Raw genomic sequence first — 21,447 nt, forward strand, 5'->3', positions numbered from 1 at the left:
ACAGACCGCACGCTGGATGCAGGAATAAACTCGAAAAAGACTGCCTCGCAACTTTACCATCTCCTTCTTTTAGGAAGCGAAATAAACCCGACAGACATGGATTTATTGTTATTATCATCATCATCATCACCAGCAGCAGCAGCATCCTACGGTATGTGAGGGAAACATTTCTGAAATTCCCTGCTATATTATCATAACATCAGTGGTGAGAGTGAGACGACAACTTGGTGAGTCGAGATGATGGCATCAATTGGAGAATTCGACCCTCTCAACACCCGAGTCCCTGCAACAAAAATTGAAGTTACCGTTTCGTGCAGGTAAGAGCAAACTTAACGCCACACGTTCTAACAATAGAGTCTAGACTAGTCTGATGCGCACACGAGACATTTGATGGAAGGCTATGTTTGTTTTAGTTATATATATATATTTTTTTATAAATCACGTTTCATATCCTGAGGTAAGCACACCAACATCCACAGCAAAGACAGACGTATCATACTTGTGTCGTGCAGAACGATTATAATGTGCAGCAATCAATACCTGCAAGCAATTGGTTGGAATATATATCTTCTGAAACACAAAATAAGAATTCACTTGTTGAATTAGTGCAAATGACCTTTCTTCACAATAATACACTAAGTCGTTTTTAAAAGAGGAGGGTATTGCTGCACCATCATCATCATCATCATCATCAGGTGTTCGTGTGGGGGGGGGGGGTCTGTGTGTGTTTATGCGTATGTGTGAGGGAAAGAAAGAGGGTGAAGAGACCTAAGAAGGTGATGATGATGATAGTGATGATGATGATGATGATGATGATGATGATGGTGATGATGATGATGATGATGATGATGATGATGATGATGATGATGATGATGGTGGTGGTGGTCATGATGATGATGATGGTGATGATGAGTATGTGCGTGAGTGGCTGGATGTGCCATAATGCATGTTTGTGGGCATGCAAGCGTGCATACACACACACACCTTTTATTACGGGTAGGCGTAGCTTACCCATGCTTCTCAATACCTTAAATGAGTTGCCCGTATATATATATGACCCTCCACTCGTCCCAGCCGTTCACTCACAGTTTGCCCCAACCTTCTCCCCGTTAATCTGATGGTTAATCCCTCTACCCTCTCCACATTCATCTAAATGGTTAAAGCTCTGCCCTCTCAGCATTCATATGAATGGTTAATCCATCTACCCTCTCTCCATTCATCTGAATGGTTAAATACCTCTACCCTCTCCCCATTCATCTAAATGGTTAAAAACTCTACCCTCTCAGCATTCATCAGAATGGTTAGGTTAATCCATCTACCCTCTCACCATTCATTTGAATGGTTAATCTCTCTACCCCCCTTCCATTCATCTGAATGGTTAAAGCCATCAGATGCTCCATTATGCATTGTGTGATTAAAGAGAACTGTGCACACTAATTAATTAAGATTAAGATGGGACATTATGTGAGAATATCTTTGCCGGAGACAATGACTGTGATACCAGATTGTAATACAGTATGTAACATGTGGGTGGTGATGGTGGATGTGATGCACTACATATGGACGGTAGATGGCTTCGGGTTATGGTTCTCTATTGGGTGTATTTTTATGGTATCAATAGAGAAAAAGAGCAATTATCACCAGTGAATAAAATAGGGTAAATAAATAATTATAATGTATTTAAATAATTACATTTCTTGTTACAGACATTATCCCTGGCTCTGAAAACGCTGCAAAAGTCCCCATAACCTTTATTTAGATTCAGAGATTATTAAGGGTGGACCCTCATTTTCAATAATACTTATCTGCTCTAAGATTGTGTATTGAAAAGTATTTATTATTTACAACGCAATAAGCTTTTGCTTTCAATATGTCCTTGTGGTTATATGCTGCATACTATATATCCCTGTAATAGCCAGTGTCCTCTTCTTTGCTGTTGTATACGGGGGGGGGGGGGGGGGGGGCTACATCAACTCGAGGGACACCAACAAACTGAACAAGCTGGTGAGGAAGGCTAGCTCCGTGGTGGGAGTCGAGCTGGTCAAACTAGAGGTGGTGGCAGAGAGGAGGATGAGAAGGAAGCTGGCCACTATCCTGAAGAACCCCTCCCACCCTCTCTCAATCATTCAATCAATCAATCAATCAATCAATCAATCAATCAATCAATCAATCAAAGGTATTTGTATAGCACATTTAGACATGGCACTTGTCAACCAAAGTGCTTCACAGTAAGTCGCATAGCTAAAAACAAAGGAAAGTGCTAGAGTATAGAATAAACAGAAAATATAAACAACCAACGGACAGACAAATAAACAAAACAACATGTCAACAAGCAAGGCAAGAGTCAGAGTGAGTCAGGGAAGGCCAGGGAGTATAGATGGGTTTTGAGTTTAGATTTAAAATACTCGATGGAGGGGGCAGATTTGATGGACATGGGGATGCTGTTCCAGAGGTCAGGGGCTGCGACAGCAAAAGCATGCCCTCCCCCCTAGACTTGAACTAGCCAAGATGAGAAGCACGTTCAGCCACAGACTCATACCCCCCAGACACACCACTAACCGCCTCGGCCAGTCATTTGTACCAGCAGCCATCAGGCTCGCGTCTATGCTTTTACCAACCGGTTCGTGTTTCCGCGTTCCCGTTTTGCGCTCTGATTGGCCACGCACGTTTCTGGTCATGTGACATGTGCGCCCAATCGCATGACGAGCAGTGTCTTATAGGGGTGGGAATCACCAGTTTCATCATGATACGATACGATATCGATTCTTTGGACAACGATACGATATTTGCCGATATCACAAAGTCTCTCACGATACAATACGATACGATTAGATTCAGGTGCCTGCGATCGATATGAGATGATATCATATGCCCATTTAACACAATCAGTAACATTTAGATCAACAAAAAAAAGGTAATGAAAATATCATTTGACATTTGTATTTTTGAGCTCTTCCAGACATTTAAAGGAAAATCAATCTATTGTTTTTAATACAAATAGACCTCCTGTTCACTGTAAAGTGCCACGTTTTTATATATTGAGCTTTAAACTTTAAGCTACATTTTTTGGAACTCAAAACTCACAACCTCCCTCTCCCAAACCGTTCCTACAACAATTTGTTGATGTTGCATGATCATGTATAGGCCTACATTTATTATGTATTATATTGTTTATGTTTAAATAACATTTAAACATCAAACTCCTCTGACCTCATCTGGTCTTTCCAAAGACGCGCGCACACACACACACACAGAAAGGGAGAATGCTATGCTGTAACATCTACACACACGGAGCTACTGCTGTTGTTCTTGGGCGGATATGAGACTCGCCACAGGATTTTCAAAATAAGAGTATCGATATGAATCGATCTTATTACATCGCATCGATCCGATTCGATTGTTGATAATTACATCGATGTATCGATCTGGATCGATGTATCGTCCCACCCCTAGTGTCTTAGCCCATTTCCACGTCGAACAGCCTGCAAACGACCTAACGCCTAGTTTATCACTGGTTAAGCTTAGGCGACTCTTTCGCAGTTGGTTAAGGTTAGAGTTTGGAATCAGGGCTGGCGTTCTATCGCCCTGCTCTAAGACAAACTCTAACCTTAACCAACTTCGAAAGAGCGCCTAAGCTTAACCGTCCAAAGAATTTGCGTCACACGATTGGGCGCACATGTCACATGACCAGAAACGTCAGTGGCCAATCAGATTCGCAAAACGCACGAACCGTTTGGTAAAAGCAATGAGGCATCAGGCTCCACAACGGCGGGCAGGGACCGTTGCCAGCAGCTGGAGAACTAACGGTGGCAGAACTCGAGAACTACTAGGAATGTCTGATCACTAAGTGTGTCTGACTCTTATCACCTAAACTGCACGGATTACAACGTATAACGTATGACGTATATCATGCGAGTTAGGGTACCTTATGTACTATACTGCACCTGTGTATACTGTATACTTTACTTACTCATAGTATATATTCAGATTCTAAGTGTTATTGACCATATTTATTGTAACATATTAGGGCTGTATGCTTCGAAGCTTCGATCATAATGTTGACATTCTAATTCTAAATCAACATTCGAATTTTGTATTAATAATAAAAATAAAATAAAATCTTTTTTTTTTTTAATCTTTTTTTTGTGCGTCTATTCAATCTGTTTAAACCAATGGGGGTTTTCTTCACAGTTGCAGTTAAAGATTAGGCTACACTAATATTTTAATATTATACTATAAGACGTCCCATCACTTTCATACCAACCGTGCCCTTATTGGATTATTTATGTTGACGAAACTGATGAGTTATATTCATTAAAGAAAGTTGATTTAATTAAAGAAAAATACTTATTTAATCAGATTAATCACTTTATTAAAATTGAGGATTCAGTTAAAAACATTTGTATTTTTAATTTGTTTGTAAAAAAAATTATAGACATTCGAAGCTTCGTTCGAATACTTCAATCGAAGCTTCGAATGTTAAAAAATGACATTCGGTACAGCCCTATAACATAATATAACTGATGGGGCATACAGACCCTCGTCTGCACCCTTGATGACACTGTTTATCTTATACGCGGTCCCGCGTCAGGTCAGAGCGAGGTCACGTCGGCTACTAGCCAAAAAGCAGCAGGAAGAGAGATAACGTTACGCATTCAATAGCTGTCCGTTGTAAACTATGTGGGGGGAGCAAGGGTTTGCAACCGGGAAAAATACAAATACAGTTTGATGAAGCATCTGACACGGCAGCACACAATGTGAAACTTGACATAAAAATACTGACACTGATTGATTGATTGATTGAAAACTTTATTAACAGATTGCAGAATGGGTACAATACAGTACGGCTCAATACACACAATTGTTAAGGGGATGCAGACTGTTAGTCTACTATAAATAAACACTACGTTTATCTTCTGTTAACTTGGTTTATTCAATCAACTTGCATGATAACACCAATACAGAGCCATTCACGAACAGTGGACCTCTTCCTCGTGGTCGACACAGACTAACTGCGCATGCGTTTCACAGCCTGAAGAGGGCAACCTAGACTACTGTATAGTATAGACGCAAAGAGATTACATGTTAACACAGACCAGAGAAATACTTTCATCTTGTTTACATCAGGGTCCCCCATTTTCAATTCATCATAACATTTATGACATACACGACATACAGACATACAGTACTGTTACATCCAGACATTTATGACATACAAGATATACAAATATACAGTACTGTTTACGAGACAGTTTCTAAAAGAGAATATATATATTTGAGGGGGAAGAAACTGTACATTGGAGGGGGTTGGGGGGGGGGGGGGTTGGACATTTACCGGGGCCAGTTTCGAATTGCAGCCTCCCGTAGGTGGTCTTTGAGAGTGGTTTTGAAGTTGGGTAGGGAATGGGATTCACATAATTTTACGGCTGTGGGTAGGGCGTTCCACATTGTTGTGGCATAATTGCTAAACGTGTTTAGTCCCTTGTTTGAGCCGAATCTGGGTTGAACATGATTTGTGGAACTCCCTCTGACAGGGAAGCCTCTATCAATACCAGTGATGTATGTAAACAAAACAACACAAACTGGATATAAGATCAGGGCAAACACCACAAGAGAGTGAGAAGGTCTGAAGAAGCTTGTCGCTGGGTATATTGTCGAGGAGATGTTACCTATTCACAAAGAACAATAACTATGTCAAGTTGCCACAGAGAAAGACATTAGCTGGATACCTTGAGAGAGAATATGCAGTGATGGAAGCTAATTTGAAGGCCACACTCCGAGAGGTAGACATTGTTTCCACCACAGCTGACAACTGGACAGCTAACAACAGAAGCTAAACAGGTTGTACAGTACTTTTTAGGAGGGGGGTAATCGAAAGTAACCGTAGACGGTCTTTGCTATGTTTCACCCAGTTCAGTCAAAATGGGCCCACCCACTAGCAGGGCCCCGGATTGACTAAAAAAATACGCACCCTGGATCGAAATGCAAATGTAACAATGTGGATAAATGATGCACTATAGACAAATTTGAAAGGGTACAGTTTGTTCATTGTGAGTCACCGTACCTGTGTGTGTGTGTGTTTACCTTGATGTGCTTCCACAGCTGGATGAGCAAGATATGTGTTTGTGTGACGACCCAGGAAAACAAACAAGGTTTCCATGGAGTAACGTTTAGTTGGAATCGGATAAAAACAATGGTTCCGAATTGTGCCAACAACATGTCGCTTACTTCGCACCTACTTCATAGATTTTGATACGGACAGACACACAAGTTGTGGCTAGGGATGGGTACCGAATTCGGTACTTTTGAGGTACCGAACCGAAACACGTCGGTACTACCGAGTATCGAATCAAGTGAGAAACCGAAAAAAAAATAAATAAAAAATAAAAAAAATCCCTTTTATTAAATTTTATTTTTATTTTGATTTTTTGATTTTTTTTCATGTCAACGTTCACACGCACAATATATGCTTACCTAGGATTTGACTTGATTCAACAACAAAGCAGTCGGTGCAATGACAAGCCGAAAACTGTCGAAATTGTAGTTATTTGAAGTTTGGATTTTTTTTTTTACGACTGAGGTAGGTAAATTAAATTTCTTGAGACTAAAGTACCGAAAAAAGGTACCGTTGGGTACCGGTATCGATTCACAGGTACCGGTATCGGTTCAAATGTGAAAGGTACCCATCCCTAGTTGTGGCTAGCTTGTGCTACATGGTCATGACTCATGGACCCAAACACAACAATCTGGCTGTACCAAACACATTTTTCTCAAGAAATCTGCTGTTCCATGAGTGGAGATAGCTGCTGCAATGCAGACAGAGCGGATGTAACGTTAATTATTACTATTGATACGGAAGGATATGCTGACATTATGGCTAGCTGTTAGAGTGGGGTTTAATGTCTTTGCCTCAGACAGGTAAGTATTGTATAATAAACTAATATAATGACCCTCACTTACCAAGAGGCTGATAATTGTAATGCTACTGTAGGTAACTATTGTTGGAATAACGTTACACACATCGCCTGTCTCCCATCAACACAGTAAAATGTGCATAATAATTGCCGGGTTATAAACATAAACAATTGCTCTGTTGAGCTCCTAAGGTACTTGAAAAATAATTCAGTAGCTTTATATCCGCTCATTTCAGAGTTAAATGGTGAGTAAGTGGAGCTACTATTATTAAATTATGACAGAACGCTGCCTATATGCTATTCCTGATTTATCAACATGTATTTATGAGAGCGAGCGTTCAGAGTTTCATTTGTTAACAGTAGGTTATGTATATAACCGTGTTCTATGAGTGTAGTGACGCTCAGCGTCTATTGCACATATCTCACTCCAGTGCATGTGCACTGAATAAAAACTCACAAATGTACCTTTACATACCAACATCCATCTGGCCACACCCCCATCCGCTACCTATATAAGCAGGGGTGTGGCCACACACTCACCTCCTTCTCAATCTTTCACCACAAGGCAAGATCAAGGGCCGCAGTGGCGTCTAGACGCTGAGCGTCACTACACTCATAGAACACGGTTATATACATAACCTACTGTTCTATTTCGTGTAGCTCTCGCTCAGCGTCTATTGCACAACAGGAGCTGAGCGGGAGCTTACGCCCGACAAATGTACCCTACTGAGGCCCCCCACAACCATCAGAACCGGGGAGGACCGAGCCCCCCGACCCTCCCTATTGGAGGGAACCCTCCCTATTGGAGGACGGGAGGGAGACGGATCCGACCGCGCGAAGAGGAACTCGAGCAACTTAACGCACAGGGTGAGCAGACCGTGGCTTGACCCCACGACTACGCACACGCACAACCCGCATGCCACCAGGGAACGAACGGAAGGAACAAACCTCGTTACCACCCCCAAAATCACGGGGTCAAGAGCAAAGCCAACCCCGTGGCAAGGCCGTGGCAAGGCCGTAGCAGCGGAGCGCGAAGGAAGACCCAGACCCAGAAGGGACTGGATCCCCCCGGAAAAAGGGGGCCCGGAGAGGCCAATGACGCCACCGCATCGAGACCTCACCAGGCAGTCACTAGTGACACCGCCCCCCACATCGCCAGCGTATTCGGACAGGGCCCATCCAAGAGCAGGCCCTTCCCCCCACTAGCACGCCGCCTGGCTCACTGACCCTGGCATACTCAGGCATGGCTGTAACTCGAAGCACTCAAGAGGCTACACTACAGCGGGAGCAGGCAGCGCACAGGGGAGACGACCTCCAGAAGAGGCCGATCCCTCAATCCAGGCAGCAGGCACTTGACCCGAGCCTGGAGCACTGCGGACGAGACAGGCGCCAAAGGGGTCAACTGAAAACAGCACCCCGGCGGAAGGGGTGTATGCTGGCATTGTTGAGCACCATGTCAAAGCCTCCACCAAAAATCCCAGATGCTCTAGAGGGGCCGAGGCAGAGAAGGCTGACACGATTGGCAGATGTCATGAACGTGCAGGGGGTAACCCGGGAGTTGACTCCGCTCCAACACACCAGGGAATCAACCACCCTCTTGGTTCAACATGAGGTGGTTGTTCCTATAACCCCTCAGGAAAAAACTCCAAAACACACCTCCGGGTATACACTGGCTATACCGCAGTACAAGTGTTTTAGTTTTCAAAAAGGGGTTATCCCAGGCCTACGGGTCGACGAAAACAACTTCGGACCGGGCCCGGCGGACCGGGACGTACACAGGGATGCCAGAGGAGTTCCATAAGAACCACCTCAACAGCCCCCTCTCAGCTATGCGTAAGCGGGAGAAGAGAGGGGTGAAAATAATGGAGAACGAACATCTCCATAATATCAAACCCTGTGACACCCGGGCCGACTCGGCATTTTCCCCCCTGAAAAAAGCACAAGTCCCTCAGGGTACCAGAACAGCAGATCTGCGACCCCGGTGGACAACGGGTTAACTGACCTGGACCGGCGTGACCAGAACCAGTCCCGTGCCCTAATCACGCTGACATCCCCAACTCTAGGAGGGGGGTAGGTACGCGTGTCGATCTAAAACATTATTGAGGGCGCCACCCAGACGGTCCCGTTCGTACCGCGCTCAGTGGCCCACCCCAAGGGCGTGAGACCCCTCTACCTATGCTTTGATCTATTCCGTTAACATCCCCCAGATATGAACGAGAATTAGTAGAGACAAACCTAGTAAACTGGCGCTCGGAAGAGCCAAACTCCATCCCAGTTGCCCCATAAAAACGCAGTTTTAATGATGAGCAACCAAGGCGCGCAAGCCTCATGCGTGATTCCTATCAGGGCCAGCACTATGTACACGTCGAGACCCAAAACACATCAATGGATAGTCTAACAAGACACCAGATACGTTCCTCCAAGCCGCCTGGGGGAACGACAAGAAGCCGCTTTTTTTATTTAAAATATTTTCAGAAAAAATAATACGGACATGGGTCCCATGCGACGCGGCTGAGGGAAACACCACCCCGTCAACCACACTTCATAAGAGGGGACGGTGAGCAACGTACCCCTATGACGGGGGAAACCCATGACTCAACAGACCTGTAAGGCGAGGAGTCAGGGAAACCCTAAACAATACCCCGTCCACCTACTCCAAAAAGGAGAGGACAGGGAACCCCCAGAGAGACTTCCCATGTGAGCTGTATAGATTGAAAAGACATATTGCAGCATTGAGCTATGTAACAATTGGGTTAGGACTCTCCGAGGAGGAGCTCTGAACTCCCAGAGGAGAAGACTCCGAACACCAGAGGAGGAGGCTCTGACCCAATACACACACTACCAGTAGGGAGCAGAGCAGAAGAACCACGTCTCTACTGCGTTGCATCACCCACCAAGCTCAATAATCGGATTGAATTGAATCGAATACACATACAACAGAGCAGAACTCCTTTTTGAAGTTCTACTCACCTTGACAATCTGAGAAGGAGGCTCTGAAACTCTGAGGAGGCTCCCTCACTAGGAGGGAGGGTCCGAACTCACAGAAGGCTCTTCTCCCTGAGGAAGAGCTCTGTGAGGAGGAGGCTCTGAAAACTCCCTGAAACAGATCCATAACATGGAACCTGAACAACTCACGGAAGTCTTACCAATAGAAACGCGCTCAGTGACGTACTCTATGGCGGGGGAATTTCCGCGGTGCACATGCCAAATCTTTCAGGGCGTGGGACCAGGAAACTCCCCCCCCCCTACCCTGTAACGTGCCGAACCAGCAACGTGACAGGAAGCCCGAAGGACAGGGGGTTTTAACCCCTGACCAATCAGAAAAGGGGAGGAAGGTTTACCAGTTCACCCCTTTACGACCCCTCACCCCTGATACGATGTAATGACAAAGTAGAGCCATGACACCAGTCATAGCATGCTACATGAAGCGTTTAACAGCTTCACATAGCTCATGTGCGAAACCTGCTATCTGATTTTTACAAAGGAAAAACACAGAACAGAGAGGGCCCCTTTAAGAGCCCCGGTACCAGACTTACACATGTGCTTCTGTGGGCCAAAACCTAACCCAGTTGTGGATCTCAACGACACACACAACCCTTCATCACAACAAAAAAGGCAAAAGTACACTCACTACAGAGGAACGCCGTTTTTCATAACGAGAGAAGACATAAGTCCTCGATTATGTATTGACCACAGGCCTTGCTAAGCACATATGACAGCGACCAAAACAACCTTTTCCCTAGGAAAAAATCGTTTTCTCAAGCAGAAGCACAACCCCAGCAGTTTAAGCTGAGGGTTACATCGTATCCCCACAAACATAGTGACACAATATATTGTAAACAAAACATGTTTGAGAGGAGGGGGGAAGCCCCAGGGAAACCGGGGGGGTCACCCCTCCCTACCTTACCCTTGATACGACCAGGTTGAACAGGTACCCCTGTTAATATGTGAACACGCTGTTCATTGTCATCACAGGCTGAGAGAAGGATTTATTCCTCAATCACATGTCACTAAGCATAGCTTTGCAGATTAATTAACCCAACTAGTTGTGAGCTCAACCACGTTACTAACGTTACATGAACACACAAGTTCTCATCACAACTAAACCAGTTCATTTTTACTCACGTAAAAAACAACGCAGATTGTCTAGGTAGAGAGAAGCTATACCAGTGACAAGACAATTCACACACAACACACGTCGTATCCTCAATGTATTGCAGCAACATACGTTTTGGAAAACATCGTTATTACAAAACATTTAGAAGGGAAGGAAAGAAGAAGTGTTAAGTCCAGCGGGACTCCTACCTACACCTTGAGCGCAGGCTGAGAGGACTGCAAAACACTGGATAACGGGGACAGCCGAAGTCGAACCCGGCGTCTCCTGCGTTGGTGACGAGGGCAATGCCCGACGCGCCACCCAGCCGCCGTTCTCCATGTTGACGAAGTCCTCGCTGGCAGGGCACCCGGTGTAGGGTCGACTAACATTCTCTGTCAAAGATGACGTCGTAGTCAGAGTGTTAAGGCTTGTTATTCTCACAGTAACGTTCAACAGTGTAGCATTAAGCTAACAGCCACTCCCGACTGATAGCAACAAGCTAACGTTCCTAGCCTAGTGAACGCAATGGGCTAGCGCCGCAGCTAACAGCTGACTGGCTAACAGGTAGGCCACACACTAGCACGCAAGCTAAGCAGCTATCACCTGAACTAGGGATGCACCGAATGGGAAATTCTTGGCCGAAACCGATACCGAAAATAGGAAACAGTTGGCCGAAAACCGAATGCCGAAAGGCCGAAAATGATTCATAGAATAGAATTTTTTTTTGCCAATGTTGTTCAGCTACCTGATTATGGAAAATATATGATTATGGCAAAACTTAACTTAAATAATCACTATTATGGGTCTTTTTGTATCACAAACAGTACTGTATTTGCAACCTGACTAAGCTATGGAAACTAGGCCTGAGGCCCACGTTATTCGCTCCCGCGAAATTATCTGTGTTGGAGAAGGTCGATGGTCAGCGTTCATTTTGGTCGTTGGCTAAAGCGAAGGAATATCTCGCGGGGATACCCGAGACTGTTGCTTGATATCTATGTCGGGTGAGTGACTTGGCGGTGTGGGCCTATATATATACATTGATTAGGCCGACTATTCACAAATACTTGCTGTCATGCCCAGACATGCTAACTGCCCACTGCCCATCCAACTAGCGGGGCTTCCCAATGACTTCTGTTACTTGCTAAAGCTGACCTCATGGTCGTACTTGTGTATCGCCTCTTTGGAAGCTAACGAGCTAGCTGAACAATGTACATAATAGGCTAACGTGCTATCCGGATTCATCACTAGCTTACGCGCTAGCCTCGGGCTAGCTAGCGGGGCTTCGTCTATCGTCTGCGCTGAGACATTCGAGACCCGTTAATGGTTACGTATTTAGGTTGCTGTTGCTGTTCAAAGGGACATTGGTTTGCACAATTCAAGAGTGATCGAGTCCCTAACTAACTTCTGGTATGCTTTTATTTTTATATCCAGGTTGTTTTGAGCTTTGGGATCCATAGTAGAAGCCAAGGTCGGTTGAATATGCATATACAATATATGATAACAGGTTGGGTCGGGTATGGCTTGCACTTCATGGCTATATGGTTATATGGCTTGCACTTTAGCCATGACCCTCTTTTCCTTTTTTTTTCTTATTGTCGCTGTTTTTATGTCATCTGTATGCGCGATTTAAATGTGATCCGATTCTACCTTGGACTAACTGCTGATATGCCTTAATTTTGTTTTGAATTTTCCGTGATCCATTTATCCTATAACGTTGCGACATTAATATGCAGACTCCAAGGTAGATGGTTACAGGGTTGATGTTGAGTAATTATATGATAATGGCTAATTTTTCCATTATAGTTGTCATGTTAGGGCCAAGGTTCACGTTGGCTCTCGAACGAATATACATAAAATATGTGATAACAGGATGGGTCAGTTTTAGCTTTGCTTGCACTTTAGCCATAACCCTCTTTTTCCTTTTCCTATTATTGTCGCTGTTTTAATGGCATTTGAATGAGCAATTTAACTGTGATTCGATCCTACCTTGGACTAACTGCTCCGACCGATATCTTTATTGAAACAATGTATGATAACAGGTGGTGTCAGGTGTTGCCTATTACCATCCCCGGATTAATGAATGTGTTTAATTCTATTCTTACATAGGTTATGTCATTTCAGCCGTTGTGCCTGATCAGAGGGACTGCTACAGGGGTGCACTTTGACCATAACCCCTTTTTTCCCTCTCTTATTATTGTCATTGTTTAATTGACATTGTTCACACAATTTTGCACAATTAACCTGTGACCCGATCCTGCCTTAGACTATCGGCTGGGATGCTTTAATTTAATTTAATTTTGAATTTTCCTGTACCCAATTGGGCTATAACATTGCGACGTTGAAGCGCAGATTCGGAAATAGATGGTTGCAGGTTGATGTGGAGTTATTATTTAATAATGGCTTTTTTACCATTATGGTTGTCTCATGTTGGGGCCAAGGCTCAGGTGGTTTTCGACCGATATCTTTATTGAATTTTATTTTTATTATTATTTGTGTTTATTGGACTAGTGGGGGTTTACTCAGGGGTTTATCTAGAGGGGGGTTGGAGTGGGGAGCGTCTTATTGGATCCATGTCTCTAGTGGGAAGTGATAGGAAGATGACCATCCTCAGTGGATGGGGCATAGGGTGGGGATTGGAGAGTGGGTATAGGAGGGCTTATAATAGGACGGGTGGGTTAGGGTTTAGAGTAGAAGGAGGGGGGGTTGTAGCTGGGGTGGTATTTTTATGTGTTTTATGTACTGTTGTCTTATATGTGTGTAATTGTTCCTCCTCTGAACTCCTGGGATTGACCGTCTGGGCCCGCCTGGATCAGCGCCTCTGTACTCTGCCTGGCTGCACTGGTATGTTCTCTACGCATTTATACAAGCTCGACCATGGCTAAATTGAATATTTTAATTTGGAACGCTGGAGGGCTTAACGCCCCACACAAGCGTGCCAGTGTCCTTTGGCTATTGAAGAGGAGAAATATTGACCTTGCTCTCCTTAGTGAGACGCATTTATTGGTAGGTGACGTGTCAAGACTGGCAAATCGGCAATATCACGTTATCTCCTCATCCTCAGCCGATGATAAGACGAAAGGAGTAGTCATAGTTACAAGACGTAACCTTGATATCAAAGTCTTGGATGTATGGTCGGACACGGAGGGAAGGATTACTATAGCAAAAGTTGAATTCTCGCATAGGAAGATGGCTATAATAGCATTGTATGCTCCTAACACATTTGATTCAGCGTTCTATAATACAATCACGAAGAATATGTTGGAACTTAATGGATACGCTCTCATTGTGGGTGGCGATTTTAATGCGTGCTGGGATGCGGAGATGGATAGGTCCGGGCCCTCTGAAACGAGCGACCAAAAACGGGCCTCTAAGGCCCTTAGGATGTGGGCCAAGGACACGGGGCTCACAGACCTATGGCGCTTATCCAACCCCACCCTCAAAGATTACTCTCACCTGTCAGCCAGACACAAAAGCTTCTCTCGAATTGACTATGCATTCGCGTCCCCTAATATGTTTGATAGTTTCGATGTCTCATTGGTTCCCTTGGCTCTCTCAGACCACAAGGGGATTTTCCTTACGGCAACCTTTGGCAGGCTCTCCGCAAGAGCTCCCAGATGGCGTTTTAATTCGACCTTGCTAAAGAACGATGACTTCTGTTCTGAGTTCAGGAGTAAACTAGCTGAATTTTTGCAGATCAACGTTGGCACAGTAGAAGACCCTAGGGTCCTGTGGAACGCATTGAAAGGATTTATCAGGGGTCATGTCACACTATTTGCCTCCAATTTGCGAAAATCCCGGTCAAAAAAGCTAGAAGGACTGGAATCATTATATGCGGACCTATACGCATCCTTGCAAACTAACTATAATGAACGACTAAACACACAACGTAAGATAGTAAAAAAAGAAATAAACTCCATACTTAAACAACAGTCTGAGTTCTTGATACATAGGACAAGACAAAATTACTACTTTCACGGCTCCAGACCTAGCCATCTATTGGCAATGAAAATACGCTCAAATGATCATTTCTCGGATATCCCCTCGATTAGGACGAGCCAGGGTGCAGTCACTACTGATTCGAAAAAGATCAATGACACTTTTAAAGAGTTTTACTCACAGTTATATAGCTCAGAGGGTAATCTTGATGACTCTAAATTTGAATCGTTCATTGGCGGGCTTGAGATACCCCACATTTCTGAGGAAGAGGCCAAGGAACTGGGGAGACCGATTACTCTCGTGGAATTGAGGGAGACGATTGTTGAAATGCAGAGGGGTAAGGCACCAGGCTGGGATGGTATTCCACCCGAAGTGTATTTAGCTTTCTGGGACCAACTGGGTCCATTGATGCTCGATATGATCAATTACGCTATCGAACAAGGGGAGTTCTCAAGAGATGTCAATATGGCGTTGATTTCTTTACTTCTCAAGAAGGACAAAGATCCCAATGATTGTGGTAGCTATAGACCCTTGAGTCTTCTCGGGGCCGATTTAAAAGTGTTTGCCAAGGTGCTGGCCCGTCGCCTGCAGAGATTTATGTCTGTATTGGTACACTGCGATCAAACTGGTTTTATCCCGGGGCGTCTGGCTGCAGATAATCTTAGGAGGCTGTTGCATGTAATCGATAACAGTAAAGACAATACAACTCCATCCACAGTTCTGTCTTTGGATGCCATGAAGGCGTTTGACAGACTTGAGTGGTCATACCTGTGGAAGGTACTTGAGGTCATGGGTCTTGGGAAGAGTTTTATTCATATGATTAAAGTCCTGTATGCCTCGCCGTCTGCGATGATACTGACAGGCAAAAACTGTTCCACACTCTTTCCGGTCTCCAGATCTTCTAGACAGGGTTGTCCTCTGAGTCCAGGACTGTTCGCGCTTTCCCTCGAACCTTTGGCCCAATTTATTAGGCAATCGGAGGACATCGTCCCCATAATGGTCAATAATACTCCACACAAAATTGCTCTCTACGCGGATGACCTGCTGATTTTCATGGACGACCCCTCCCGGTCGGCCACAAAATTATTGAGGATAATCGACGACTTTGGTAAATTGTCAGGCTTTAAGATTAACTGGAACAAATCAGCCTGCCTACCTCTTAATGAGCTGGCCAAGGCGGTACGACTACCAGCTGATATCCCCATAGTAGAACATTTTAAATACTTGGGCATAGAGATATTCCCCACGCTGAACCAAACTACTAAGTACAACTTCACGGGTACTTATGATAAAATACGCCAGGATCTAGACAGGTGGTCGTCCCTTCCTAACTCCTTACAAGCCCGGGCTTCCATAATCAAAATGAACATCCTGCCTAGGATACATTTTATTAGCTCAATGCTCCCCCTGCCCCCTCCAATAGACCACTGGCGCAAGGTACAATCGATGGTATCTAAGTTTATCTGGAATAACAAACGCCCGAGAATCAAAAGGGCTACTACTCAACGTAGAAAACAAGATGGGGGCCTCGCAATCCCTGATTTTAAACTTTATTTCTGGTCCTTTTCACTGAGACCTCTGATGTGCTGGCTAGACCCTGTAGAGGCTGTATCGTGGCGCTCCTTAGAAGCGGTGGCGGTATCTCCGCTAAGATTGCAGGATGTGGTGTACTCCACTGTCTCTATTTCTAAATGCCGGCTGAGGTATGGACCGATCATAACTCACGTGATCCAAACGTGGCGTAATGTACAGAGGTCGTGTGGGGTTAAATGCCCATGGCACCTGGACTCTCCAATTTTTAATAACCAGCAATTACTTGTAGGGCACAAGCCGGTTAATATTCCTCAATGGCAAAGGAGGGGAGTGCATACTCTGGAGGATATTTATGATAAGAACGGCCTCCGTGCGTTTCAGGACTTAAGAGAATTTTATGATCTTCCCGGCGAGTCCTTCTTTCTTTACCTTCAACTAAGGTCAGCACTGAGGGCGCATGGCGTACCGTGGGCTCAAGCTTTGCACCCACACCCCTTCCTCAGGCTCATAGTGGACAGAACGACATCCAGAGGGTTTGTCTCAGACTTTTATACGCTCTTAATTCAATCCACGTATAAAAATTTATCATTGGATACAATCTGGCGTGTGGATATCCCGGAGTTGGACCCCGAGTTTGACTGGGATGATGTTTGGGCAAATGTGGCATTATCTTCCCGCAACCCCAATCACCAGCAAATTAATTTTAATTATATTCATAGGACCTATCTTACACCTAGGAAGCTATTTGCTATGGGACTGATAACCGACTCTCGGTGCACTTTGTGCTCTCAAAAGGCCACTGGCACTTATATGCATATGTATTGGGATTGCCCACCAGTGGCCCGTTTCTGGAGGTCAATAACGGACAAACTTTCAGATCTGTGTGGCTTAACTATCCCATTCACAGCTGTTACGCTACTCCTGAACGATATAACGACACTACCCGCGTCCGTACAACTGAAAAGGGTTGTCCTAGCGGGTGTCACAGCAGCGAAGAAGCTTATAGCAATGAGATGGAAGGAGCCTGAGAAGCTTACAATGATTAACTGGTCCCTAACTCTATTGGATGTGATTTATCTTGAGATATCCACGGCTCGGGTGATTGGGGTAGGGCAGGCTGGCATTGACCTGTGGTTCGCAGCAGCTGAGAAGGTAAAGACCGCCGTGTGCGGCTGAGCGGGGTTGGGGTGCTTGATCGGGGGGGTCCGGCGGTCTCTGGGGAGGGGGAGGAGGAAATGTCTTGTCTGTCTTGGTTTTTGTCTTGTCCTTCTTAACTTTGACTGGGGGGATTTTAGGGGGGGTTGGTATTTAGCTATTCTGCGCTATATGTCAATTCACATGCCATCTCCCCAAGGGACTAATATTGGCAGACTGATTGGCCTGTCAACCAACTTGGAGGAAGAATTTCTTTCTTCTTACACTTTACCTTCTGCGAGTTTGGCAGTCTTGAACATGTGTAAGGGACCTAGGCTATCTACAGTAAATCTGCGGCAACACTCTCATAAACAATCTTTTAAGTCACTCCACTTTGTAAAGGTGGGGAAAGGTTGCCATGTTTTGAAGACCCTTTTTGTTATTGAAGTAGCCATCTATATTTGATAGGTTGGACGCTGTTTCTTTTTCTTTTTGTCTTTATAATTTATTATTCTGTATTATTATTGTTTGTTATTCTCCTGTGAAGTTATGTTTTTTGTTACTGTGTTTATTGTGTTGTCCTGTTTCATGTAATTAATAATAAAAAAATTTGATAAAAAAAAAAAATATGTCCTGATTAATTGAAAATGGGGGACCCTGATGTAAACAAGACGAAAGTCTTTCTCTGGTCTGCATTCCCTTAACAATTGTTTGTATTGAGCTGTACTGTATTGTACCCATTCTGCAATCTGTTAATAAAGTTTTCAATCAATCAATCAGAGAGAGAGAGAGAGAGAGATCTGTGCTCTACTGAGCGCACCTTTCTAGTCACCAGATGAATGCGCTCTCTTGACTTTGGCACAGTAGACGCGCGACAGTGTCAATGTGAGAAACACAATCCCTCTCGCTCTGAATAATATGCATATTAGATCACTAGGTGATTAACCGCGACGGGCATAGTAAATAAGGATATAAACTATAAAGCATGTTAAAGACGCATTTATTGGACTTGTTGCGCGCAGAGTTTACAGCGCACCTCCCGAGTCCCAAGAGGAGTTATCACACAGGCTGCAGAACGCAGGACTGAAGAGCTCACTTTTGCGCATGTAATGACTGAATCCGCGTTTTGATGACATCATCACAACAACACGCGTTAGGTTACAGCTGGTGGTTTCTGTTTCGGTGATATATTTTCGGTGAAAAAACTCTTTCGGCCGAAAGCCGAAAGGCCATTTTTGGCCATTTTCGGCCGAAAACTTTCGGTGGCCGAAATTTCGGTGCATCCCTAACCTGAACTGTACACAAGAACATAATAAGCCACACTTCAGACAGGCCGCCGCCTGAGTCCCTCCTCATCCTAAGAGAGAAGAGAAAAAGAAATGTCAACACAGTTTTCAACGGTGATTTAACAGACATACAGCAGAGTCGGCACAATTCCCGTATGGGCTGCAGCCGACTTGAGCATGGAACTTCCGTTAACGAAGATCCAGACTCACTTTTCCTCGTGCTTAGGTTTTAATCTTTCATTCATTTGAAAGATGGGGCCTTCATGGGACAGAGAAGAATCCGCTCGTCCAGAGAACCCCGGGTTTAAACCAGATCTCGGTCGCGGCCCACTAGTTTGACCATTATGGGCTTCAGACCAGGACCCTTCGTCCGTCCCTAAGAGGCCGAACAGAGGACCCCAATCTGGGGCTGGCCTTCGTAAAATTGTGCAGCTAACCCCCATAGCATTAGCAGTACAACCAGCGCCTGCATAGCAAAACATCACTCACCCAGCCCAGATGCAACCAATGTCTCACAAACAGCCGGTGCCTCCTGCAGTCCAGCTGTAGAACCGGAGGTTCAATACCTATCCAGCCGCAGCATGGAGGACTGCAGGTGGGGAGTAGATCAGCGACGCGAGCCCCTAATACGAAAAAGCCGGTGGAGGTCAGAATGATCATCATCTTCCAGACACCCCAGTGACGAAGACATTATCGCTGTATTTTCTCGAAAATAGTGAGAGAGAAAACAAAGATATAACGTCAACGTATCTCCTTGCTCTCTTCTGTTTTCCTTTCTTCAGCTAAATACTTTCTTTTCCACGTCAAGTGATTGGTATACAGGCACTCTCTTGTGGTGAAATTGAGAAAGGAGGTGAGTGTGTGGCCACACCCCTGTTTATATAGGTAGCGGATGGGGGTGTGGCCAGACGGATGTTGGTATGTAAAGTAGGCCTGGGCGGTATAATTTTTTTCACACCGTCATACCTTGATGACCTAATACCCCGGTGTACGGTATATGACGGTATGACTTGGCGGGGTAAGACGGGGCAACCCGTGTTACCAAGTAAACAAATCGCGGAGATGGCCAGTTAGCCCGCAGCATCCGAGTGCTACTATCATTAGCTCTCAGAATGGTAGCCACTAGCCAGAAGCCTGCAGCATCCTAGTAATACTGACGTTAACTCTCAGAATGGTAGCCAGGAGCCCCGCAGCACCCTAGTACTAGTAACGTTAGTATTGTGTATTCAAAAACGCACCGGACTGCGACGTAACGTTTTACCGTTTATTTGCTTGCTCCACCAGTCCACAACAACACACACTCTCGTTACCACAACGCTTTACGGTATTTTCACAGCACTGTCGCAACATTACCGTAAAGCGTGACCACCGTTGTGATACACATACACAACAGTTAGCTCTCAGAACAGCCAGTTAGCCTGCAGCACCAGGCAGCAACGGTAAGCGTGTCTCAACTCTCATTTAATTTCCAGTGAAGCGGGGTTTCCCCTCCTCCTCCTGTGTGTAGACAACCAGCTCTACGGCTCGCTCCACTAGTGAGGACTGGTCTCGCCCTCTGCTGGCGCGTGTGTGCAGTGCACTACAACCAACCACTGTTAAAACTCCGTTTCACTGTAATATAAACTGAAACTGATCTGTGATTTTGACGGTATTGGTTTTCAATACCGTCGGGATTTATAAATACCCTGGTATACCGTAATACCGTCATACCGCCCAAGCCTAATGTAACGGTACATTTGTGAGTTTTTATTCAGTGCACATGCACTGGAGTGAGATATGTGCAATAGACGCTGAGCGAGAGCTACACGAAATAGAACAGCAATTAACGTCCGAACCCTAAAAAATTGCATTCTGGCCGCCCTACAACATTCACTGAAAAGATGCTCACTGACAAAGTCTTGTAAAAGAAACCATGTTTCCTGACATAAACCAAGTCATGGAAATCTCCATGGTCTAATTGAACTGTAGTGTGTTGTGTCACGATTGACGAAAAAAAATATTGGAAATCACATATCAAACATATTCAAACCAAATTGGCAAGGAGCATTTCAGTAATAAACAAAGCAAAGCTCACAAATCACTTCACATTCTCTACTGTTCATTAGTTTCACCATATTTAACCTACTGCGTTGAAGTCTGGGGAAATAATTATAAATGCTCATTACACCCATTAACCATCCTACAGAAAAGCTGTGCGCATCATTCACAAGGTTGGATATCTGGAACATACTCATTCACTTTTCTTACAGTCAAAATTATAAACATTTACTGATATTGTATCTATCAAACTGCACAAATAAGGTACAAAGCAAAAAATAATAAACTCCCAGGAAAGATTCAAAGACTGACTGATGGGGGTTACAATTTAAGGAGAACATTTAATTTCAAAAGATACAGTTTTCGAACGACCATTGAAGAGTCTTTGTATTTCAATATGCAAAGTAAAATTATGGAACGGTCTGATTGTTGAGTTAAAGCAATGTCAAAACATAAACCAGTTTAAAAATGGTTTTACAGAGGTACAGAGATGAAGACAGGATTTGATAAC

The 21,447-nt window shown here is 44.5% G+C and overlaps 1 protein-coding gene across 1 annotated transcript in view; it reads left to right on the forward strand.

The window, feature by feature from the left end:
• Nucleotides 1-237: 237 nt before the first annotated feature.
• The window catches only part of LOC311243974 (copine-9-like), a gene marked incomplete at both ends in the record, with an annotated part of 217,986 nt that continues 196,776 nt past the window's right edge, over nucleotides 238-21,447 (forward strand). Inside the window, one exon of the mRNA XM_084333382.1 lies at nucleotides 238-317. Coding sequence (XP_084189508.1) covers nucleotides 238-317 — 80 coding nt within the window. The remainder of the gene's footprint in view (nucleotides 318-21,447) is intronic.

The sequence above is a fragment of the Notolepis coatsorum genome, assembly GCF_963971535.1.
Source record: "Notolepis coatsorum genome assembly, chromosome: 17".
In the NCBI taxonomy this organism is placed as follows: domain Eukaryota; kingdom Metazoa; phylum Chordata; class Actinopteri; order Aulopiformes; family Paralepididae; genus Notolepis; species Notolepis coatsorum.